The sequence below is a fragment of the Seriola aureovittata genome, chromosome 1, assembly GCF_021018895.1.
Source record: "Seriola aureovittata isolate HTS-2021-v1 ecotype China chromosome 1, ASM2101889v1, whole genome shotgun sequence".
NCBI lineage: Eukaryota > Metazoa > Chordata > Actinopteri > Carangiformes > Carangidae > Seriola > Seriola aureovittata.
Window position 1 is genome coordinate 410,001 of NC_079364.1, and position 10,000 is coordinate 420,000.

The 10,000-nt window shown below is 47.0% G+C and overlaps 1 protein-coding gene across 1 annotated transcript in view; it reads right to left on the minus strand.

Annotated features, from left to right (window-relative positions):
* slc9a5 (solute carrier family 9 member A5) overlaps nt 1-10,000 on the minus strand; it is a 21,395-nt gene that overhangs the window by 1,797 nt on the left and 9,598 nt on the right. Inside the window, exons 4-13 of the mRNA XM_056375100.1 lie at nt 6,631-6,709; nt 6,377-6,554; nt 4,371-4,591; nt 4,051-4,253; nt 3,127-3,216; nt 2,864-2,934; nt 2,534-2,660; nt 1,758-1,849; nt 1,504-1,630; nt 1-84 (exon numbers count right to left, since the gene is read on the minus strand). The exon at nt 1-84 is cut by the window's left edge and continues 66 nt beyond it. Of these exons, the coding sequence (XP_056231075.1) occupies nt 1-84; nt 1,504-1,630; nt 1,758-1,849; nt 2,534-2,660; nt 2,864-2,934; nt 3,127-3,216; nt 4,051-4,253; nt 4,371-4,591; nt 6,377-6,554; nt 6,631-6,709 (1,272 nt within the window). The remainder of the gene's footprint in view (nt 85-1,503; nt 1,631-1,757; nt 1,850-2,533; nt 2,661-2,863; nt 2,935-3,126; nt 3,217-4,050; nt 4,254-4,370; nt 4,592-6,376; nt 6,555-6,630; nt 6,710-10,000) is intronic.

Sequence of the window (10,000 nt, forward strand, 5' to 3'; positions counted from 1 at the left end):
CCTCATGTTCCTCTGAAACACCTCCCGGTCCTGACGCTCCTTCTCCCCCAGAGGCATGAAGTGTCGGCTGTAGTGGGACTGATACTGAACCACAAGACATGAGACAACAACATGAGACAACAACATGAGACAACGGCATTAGACAATATGAGACAACAACATGAGAAAACAATATGAGACAACAGCATGAGAAAACATGAGACAACGGCATGAGACAACAACATGAGAAAACAATATGAGACAACAGCATGAGAAAACTTGATACAACAACATGAGACAACATGAGACAACGGCATGAGACAACAACATGAGAAAACAATATGAGACAACAACATGAGACAACATGAGACAACAGCATGAGACAACATGAGACAACATGACACAAAAACATGAGACAACATGAGACAACAATATGAGACAACAGCATGAGACAACATGAGACAACAGCATGAAACAACAACATGAGACAACATGAGACAACAGCATGAGACAACAGCATGAGACAATATGAGACAACAGCATGAGACAACATGAGACAACAGCATGAGACAACAACATGAGACAATATGAGACAACAGCATGAGACAACATGAGACAACAGCATGAGACAACAACATGAGACAACATGAGACAACAGCATGAGACAACAGCATGAGGCAACAGCATGAGAAAACAGCATGAGACAACAGCATGAGACAACAACATGAGACAACAGCATGAGACAACATGAGACAGCATGAGACAACATGAGACAACAACATGAGACAACAACATGAGACAACGGCATGAGACAACAACATGAGAAAACAATATGAGACAACAGCATGAGAAAACTTGATACAACAACATGAGACAACATGAGACAACGGCATGAGACAACAACATGAGAAAACAATATGAGACAACAACATGAGACAACATGAGACAACAGCATGAGACAACAACATGAGAAGACATGAGACAACAACATGAGACAACATGACACAAAAACATGAGACAACAATATGAGACAACAGCATGAGACAACAACATGAGAAGACATGAGACAACATGACACAACAGCATGAGACAACATGAGACAACAGCATGAAACAACAACATGAGACAACATGAGACAACAGCATGAGACAACAGCATGAGAAAACAGCATGAGACAACAGCATGAGACAACAACATGAGACAACAGCATGAGACAGACAGCATGAGACAACATGAGACAACAACATGAGACAACAACATGAGACAACGGCATGAGACAACATGAGACAACAACATGAGAAGACATGAGACAACAATATGAGACAACAACACGAGACAACATGAGACAACAACATGAGACAACATGAGACAGTCAGGACACAACACACAACATGATCCAGATCTCCAGATCTCCAGATCTGTTAATCCAGGTCTAGAGGTCAGAACTTTCATCTGTGTGTGTGTGTGTGTGTGTGTGTGTGTGTGTGTGTGTGTGTGTGTGTGTGTGAGTGAGAGAGAGTGTACCCGTCTCCTGGGTTTGTACAGGTTCTCTGCGAGGACGTGGTGTGTCTCGGTGTCCTCCTCCACTTTCGCTCCGGGGACATTATCGATTACTTGGAGGTCCAAACACACACCGCTGCCATTCTCACGCCTGGAGCACGCCAACAACACATTAGCATGTTAGCATGATATCAATAACATGATGAGGTTTGACTTTGAGTCTCGATACACACACACACACACACACACACACACACAGAGACAGTCATGTGACTCACAGGTAGTTGGTGACGTTGGTGACCTCAGGGAAAGAGGCTCTGCTGGCCATGGAGGGCAGAGACAGTCTGGCTGAGGTCAGGACGTTCCCACCCTACACACAAACACATGCACGCACACACACACACACACACACACATACACACACACACACACACACACACACACACACACACACACAGGTCAGAAGTTAAAGGTGGAGGTCCTCCACCCTGACCTCAGTCAGTCATGAACTTTACTTCACCTGCAGCAGTTGAACTCCTGGAGACACGCTGCAGGTTCTCTGTTCCTGAAAATTTTACTGACAGTAGTCTGTCCTGCCTGTTTTCTTCTTCTGTGGTTGATACATTCCAGCAATGAGTGTCTGCTCAGGTCACAGATGTTAGTGTTTGATGATTAATGACATTAAAACTACAATTTTTGTAGTTTTTACAGTTTTTATAATTTTTTTAAATTTTTATAGTTTTTAATTTTTTTTCCAGTTTTTCCAGTTTTAACAATTTTTATATATTTTTAATAAACAACAGTTTCTATTTTATACAGTTTTTACAGTTTTTATAATTTTTGGACAATTTTTACAGTTTTCACAAATTTTTGACAGTTTTTAGTTTTTAGTTTATACGGTTGTTACAGTTTTTATAGATTTTACAGTGTGTGCAGTTTTTACAGTGTACTGAAGTGTGACTGAAGCAGCTCATGTCTCTGTGTCTCTCACTAGCAGCAGTTTGTTTGTGTTGTTATTGCTCGGCTCGCTGTGATTGGTCCAAGGTACTCTCACCTGGTCGATGACACTGATGGCGTCTCTGATATTGATCTTCTGATAGGCCTCCCACAGCTCGCTCTTCCTGTACACAGACTTCCTGAGCAGCAGCTTACTCAGGTAGTTCTTATCAAACTGCTCCCACCTGAGCAGGTGTGAGAGAGAGAGAGAGAGAGAGAGAGAGAGAGAGAGACAGAGACAGAGAAAGAGAGAGACAGAGGGATTGATTTTGAAAATTCAGCTCTGGTTGTTTGCTCTCTTCAGTTACATGAACCCAGCTCCCCCTGCTGTTCACTGTCAGTCACTACAACAGAAGTTCACATGTTGAGTTCTAATGTTCTGACTCACTTGTCTCTCCAGTGGTGGTAACCCTGCAGCCCTGCAATGTCCTCCACTGCTGTCAGGATGTGGTCAAAGGCCTGAAACACACACACACACACACACACACACACACACACACACACACACACACACACACACACACGATGGATGGATGAGGATCAGGATCAGGGTGTCTCTATCTGCTGCAGCTCGTTAGTCTGACATGAAGCCTGAGATGTTAGCACTGTGTAACGAGCTGTAACAAGAAGAAGAAGAAGAAGAGCTCTCACCCTCTCGTGGATCTCCTCGTTGATGGTCGGCTTCCTGCTGGTGGAACGAGGAACTTTGAGCCACTTGACCAGAGGTTTGATGGTCAGACCCTGAGACAGAGACAGAGACATGTCTCTGTAATCACTGCTGTTCAGACTGGACCTGAACAGATCCACCTCTCATGGTTCTGAGTACAGATGTGATCTACAGTCACTGAGCAGAGACACAGCCTGAGTCTAAAACCTCCAGATTCATCACAGTGTCTCTGAAGTCCTTCAGAGACGGACTGAGACAGACTGAGACAGAGTCTCTACAGACTCTGATCCAGTTAAAGTCAATAACAACTGAATGAAGTGTGGGAGAGCAGCTGAGTCTGTCTGTCTCTGTCTGTCCTCACTCAGGACACACCACAGCTGACTGCTGCTCACTGTGAGGGGGAGATCTCTACAGACATTGAGTGACATGAACCCACAGTCAGGAGTCCACGAGTCCAGAACCAGACCTGATCAGACCTGATCCAGACCAGAACCAGTGTGAACCTGCAGAGACCAGTGTTACAGTCTAAAGTCTAAACTGTCAGCTGCTGCAGGTTCTCATGAAGAGTCCTGATCTGCTTCCAGATCAGCCTGAGTCCGGATGAGCCTGAGTCCAGATCAGCCTCAGTCCAGATCAGCCTGAGTCCGGATCAGCCTCAGTCCGGATCAGCCTCAGTCTGGATCAGCCTGAGTCCGGATCAGCCTCAGTCCTGATCAGCCTCAGTCCGGATCAGCCTCAGTCCGGATCAGCCTCAGGATACACTAAGTTCTGATCAGAAACCTGGTCCAGGTGTTCTCAGACCAGGTCTCTATCAGAGTTCAGCAGGTTTCTGAGAACCAGGATGTTCACACGTAAACACATTACAACTGAATCACCTTTCTCTGGACAGGAAGTGGTGCCACTCTCACCTGGAACATGACCGTGAAGAAGACGACCACGATCGTCGTGGCGACAAAGTAATCTTTGGCTTTGACGTGCTTGCCATCCAGCAGCACCACCAAAGCGAACGCCACCGCTCCCCGCAGGCCGCCATACGACATCACCACCTGGTCGATCTTGTCCAGAGGAACCAGCCGGAAGCGGTTCAGGACCCAGGTCTGACCAATCACACCTGGAGAGCAGAGGTTACTAAAGGTCAGAGCAGGTAGAGAGGACGAGGTTTAATAACGGACAAAGACTGAGTGATCGAGTGATCGTCTGCATCTGGAGGAACCAGGAAGTGACTGACCGACGGCTCTGAAGACGAAGATGAAGATGAGGGTGCAGGACACCAGGCCAGTGTCCCAGGCCCACTTGGACTTGTCCACGGCTGAGATCCCGAGGAAGATGAAGATGATGGTCTCAGCGATGCTGGCCAGAGTCTTCATCGTGTACTTCACCGTGGTCCGAGACTTCTGGGAAATGTTGGCCTCCACGTATTTATTGGCTCCGATGCCACAGAAGGTCATCCTGAGGAGAGACCAGATTTTTTTATCATTTCTATGTTTTTCAGGCTCATTTCTTTAAGCTTTGTTTAATCTGTAAAAACTGGTTAAAAAATAAAAATGTCTGTCTGTTGTTGTAATCCTCATTTCAGCCACAGGAGGCGGACGTGCACCACCTCAGTCTAAACAGACCAAACGTCCGGTGATGTTAATGTCTCTGTTCACTTCTGTTGGTTCATCAAGCCTTTCAGCCAGGAACGACTGAGGACGTCAGGTGAGTCAGGTGAGTCAGGTGAGTCAGGTGAGTCAGGTGATGGAGAACCACAAACTCCCAACAAGGACTGAACTGTGAAAACCTTTATATTTTTAAAAAAAAAAAACGTTTTTTCATTTAGAAATGAGCCTTGTCTTTCAGTCCATCTGTACAGAGCAGACTGGACAATCATTCACTGCATTATATTTAATTTATACAACCAAGTGATCTGATTGGTCGAGAGTCATTCCATGAGGCTGATATAAAGAACAACAGCACTGGGACCTTTAACTCCACGTATCCCTCCTCCTCACAGCTGTTCTACCAACGTTAATCAGCGTCACATTAACGTCGTTATCGATCTCAGACTGTAACAAACAAAGATGAAAATATTTCAGAAATAAGGTTTGAATGAAACGATGTCGTCAGGAGAGGATGAAGGAAGAAGGTGGATCCTTCAGGAACACCTGAGGGAACGAGGAGACGAGGCAGCAGCTACTGTCAGGGACTTGTTTATGTGTTGCTTAGCAACAGTCCAGTTGGAACTATTTGTGCTGGTGTAAACAAATAAATGATGAAATAAACAAATCACAATCTGTTGTTTATTGAAGTAACTTTGTATAAAGAAACTCGACTGAGTCACAGCTGATATTCAGAACAACGTCACGACCTCCGTGAGATATTCTCTGTGCTGTGTGGAGGTCGACCTGGAGTGACCCTGAGCCTCGTGAGTCAGTCACAGGAACAGATGGAGGAGGTGATGTCACTGTGATGTCATGAGTGAAACTGTCAGCAGCTGATTGAAAATGTCACTGAGTCAGAAACAATCAGAGGAAATGTTCGATCGATCAGAAGGAGTAGGAAGCATGAGGCCCAGTGTGTGGTCACTGGCTGTACCGATTGTACCGGTTGTACCGGCTGTACGGGTTGTACGGGTTGTACCGGCTGTACCGACTGTACGGGTTGTACCGGTTGTACCGGCTGTACGGGTTGTACCGGTTGTACCGGCTGTACGGGTTGTACCGGTTGTACCGGCTGTACGGGTTGTACGGGTTGTACGGGTTGTACCGGTTGTACCGGCTGTACGGGTTGTACGGGTTGTACCGGTTGTACCGGTTGTACCGGCTGTACGGGTTGTACGGGTTGTACCGGTTGTACCGGTTGTACCGTTTGTACCGGCTGTACCGGCTGCACCGGCTGTACCGGTTGTAACGGCTGTACCGGCTGCACCGGCTGCACCGGTTGTAACGGCTGTACCGGCTGTACCGGTTGTACCGGTTGTACCGGTTGTACCGGTTGTACCGGCTGCACCGGCTGTACCGGTTGTACGGGTTGTACCGGCTGTACCGGCTGTACCGGTTGTACCGGCTGCACCGGCTGTACCGGCTGTACCGGCTGTACCGGCTGTACCGGTTGTACCGGCTGCACCGGCTGTACCGGTTGTACCGGTTGTACCGACTGTACGGGTTGTACCGGCCGTACCGGTTGTACGGGTTGTACCGGTTGTACCGGCTGTACCGGCTGTACCGGCTGTACCGGTTGTACTGGTGGACTTACGACAGGATGGCAGACAGGGAGAAGAGCTCGGCGGTCAGGTACGCCAGGTAGACCAGCAGGAAGACGAAGAGCGGCTCGATGATTCGAACCTTCTTGGTGAAGCGAGTGATGAAGCCGAGGATGACTGCGAAGACCAGACCCACCAGAGTCCCCCCGATACTGACGATGAGGAAGGAGGCTGAGGAGGAAGAGGAGGGAGGGTGAGGTCAGAGGTCAGAGGTCAGAGGTCAGTGTGCTCTTCTCTGTGGACTCACCGACTCCTTTGAAGTAATCAGCCGTCTGAACGTTGGCTGGCCCCACCTCCACAAAGGAGATGTAGACTTTATACAAGACCTGCAGCACAGAGGAGATCCACGTAAGACACACACCAGTCACAGTGCATCATGGGTAACTGACAGTGAAACAGACGCTCCTTCTTCCTGTCAAACACTCAAAGATTCTGGGTTAAAAAGACAATGAATCAAAAACCTTTAGAAACAACTCCAACCTTCAGGGAATCATCAGAGACGCTGACACCACCTCGTCCCTGACGTCCCCGTCCCGCTGTCCCCACTGTCCTCACTGTCCCCACTGTCCTCACTGTCCCCACTGTCCTCACTGTCCCCACTGTCCTCACTGTCCCACTGTCCCCACTGTCCCACTGTCCTCACTGTCATCACTATCTTCACTGTCCTCACTATCTTCACTGTCCTCACTATCTTCACTGTCCTCACTGTCCTCACTGTCATCACTATCTTCACTGTCATCACTATCTTCACTGTCCTCACTATCTTCACTGTCCCCACTGTCCTCACTGTCATCACTGTCCCCACTGTCCTCACTGTCATCACTATCTTCACTGTCCTCACTATCTTCACTGTCCCCACTGTCCTCACTGTCCCCACTGTCATCACTATCTTCACTGTCCTCACTATCTTCACTGTCCCCACTGTCCTCACTGTCATCACTATCTTCACTGTCCTCACTATCTTCACTGTCCCCACTGTCCTCACTGTCCCCACTGTCATCACTATCTTCACTGTCATCACTATCTTCACTGTCATCACTATCTTCACTGTCCCCACTGTCATCACTATCTTCACTGTCCCCGCTGTCCTCACTATCTTCACTGTCCCCGCTGTCCTCACTATCTTCACTGTCCCCACTGTCCTCACTGTCATCACTATCTTCACTGTCCTCACTATCTTCACTGTCCTCACTATCTTCACTGTCCCCACTGTCCTCACTATCTTCACTGTCCCCGCTGTCATCACTATCTTCACTGTCCCCGCTGTCCTCACTATCTTCACTGTCCCCACTGTCCTCACTATCTTCACTGTCCCCACTGTCCTCACTGTCATCACTATCTTCACTGTCCTCACTGTCCTCACTATCTTCACTGTCCCCACTGTCCTCACTGTCATCACTATCTTCACTGTCCCCACTGTCCTCACTGTCATCACTATCTTCACTGTCCCCACTGTCCTCACTATCTTCACTGTCCCCCTGTCCTCACTATCTTCACTGTCCCCACTGTCATCACTATCTTCACTGTCCTCACTGTCCTCACTATCTTCACTGTCCCCACTGTCCTCACTATCTTCACTGTCCCCACTGTCCTCACTATCTTCACTGTCCCCGCTGTCATCACTATCTTCACTGTCCCCACTGTCCTCACTGTCCCCACTGTCCTCACTATCTTCACTGTCCCCACTGTCCTCACTGTCCCCTCTGTCCTCACTATCTTCACTGTCCTCACTGTCCCCTCTGTCATCACTATCTTCACTGTCCCCCTGTCACCACTATCTTCACTGTCCTCACTGTCCTCACTGTCCCCATCGTCATCACTATCTTCACTGTCCCCCCTGTCATCACTATCTTCACTGTCCCCCCTGTCACCACTATCTTCACTGTCCCCATCGTCCCCGGGTGGATGGCTCTGTCTCATCATACATGAATAAAACAGGAAGCTTAGGGACTGTAATCCTTCCTCTGGAGTTCAGGTGTGAGAGGAAGTTTCCTCTCTCAGCTAAAGGAAAAAAGATCCTCTGGTAACTAGGCAACGCAGAGGTCTTAAAAGCACAGTTCACTTTTTCCACTGTTGCTGTTCAGGATCAAGTTTTAATGATTTGAAGATAAACTTTTACTCACTGAGATTTCACTAATAATATTAAAACTCTTTCTGATGATATAATGATATTGTTAATACTGAAATATTACAAATACATCCCATAAGATTACATCTCTTTTTTTTTGGGGGGGGGGGGGTATTTTCCACCTTTATTCTGATAGGGACAGTGAGACAGGAAGGACGGGGAGATATTACAACTTTAATTTCAAAGTATTACAATATTTTCCTTTGAAATTTCAACTTTATGAATTTCCTTTCTTTTTATTTGAATTTAAATCTGAGGTTTTTTCCTGCTGAGTTCAGCTGACTGTCTCCATCATCAGTTACATTAAACATGTGCATTATATTTGTTTTTGTGACTGAATGATTCTGTAACATGTTTTTGAAATGTGCTGCATATTTAAGAATAATAAGAAGAAGAATATTTATAGAGACCTTCATACGTGTGCTTTATAGTAACAGTACAATAAAATAAGATCCATATCATCCCGGGTGTCCTCGTCCAGACACTGACGGTGAACCGGAGACCTGTCCAGGTGAGCCCCGCCCCCCCAGGGGCAGGGGTGTAACTGATGAATGAATGATGTAATGAGGATTAGAGAGTGATGTCACCATCACCTGTGAAATCGTTGGACTGAAACTACAGCGTCACTGTGAGAAGAAGAACACAGATCACTGCTGTGTGGACGGAGTTTTTTCCCATGAGCCCTCAGTCAGAGTCGCTGTGAACAGGAGGTGATTCACTGTGACTGAGCTGCTCTCGTGTCTCTGACTGTAAAACACTGATGATGGAAACGTTTGGGAACATAAACTGAACCTCGTCTCCGTCTCTCTGAGGTTGCAGGTCACAGTCGCTCAGTTATTCCCACACTTTGTTTTTTTCCATCTGTTGCTGGGATTAGCTCATATTGTGAGTGCTGCTGAGGATTAGAAAGCTGCAGAGTTAATCTGCTCACCGAGGTTTCATCTCACGTTACTGAGTAAATGTGAAACCGTTTGCTCTTCTCGCTCCCGCCTCTGTTCATCAGACACCGGACGTCACTGTGAGGACAGACGAGCATGTTTCTGTTGTCTTCAGAGACAACATCCACTCCTCTGAGGTTTGACTCATACACACGGAGAGTCAGGATGTCTGCTCACATCTGGACCACTCTGTTTTCATCTGTAGATGAGTGACATCATCAACCTGCTGCCACAAACACCACCACACACACTCGTACTGTTTCCACTGATACTAAACATGTTGCTGCTCGTTCTGATCCAACTATTCATGGATGGATTACTGAGCCTCAGGCACAGACCCAGGACCCGACCTCCTGGACCTCTGACAAGAGGGACGGAACAGTTCTGGTGTGAACGTCACACAGTTCAATACAAAACATCTGTAAACAAAAACAAACATACACAAAACAAACACAAAGAGACAAAACAAACACAAAGAGACACAAAACAACCACAAAGAGACACAAAACAACCACAAAGAGACAAAACAACCACAAAGAGACACAAAACAA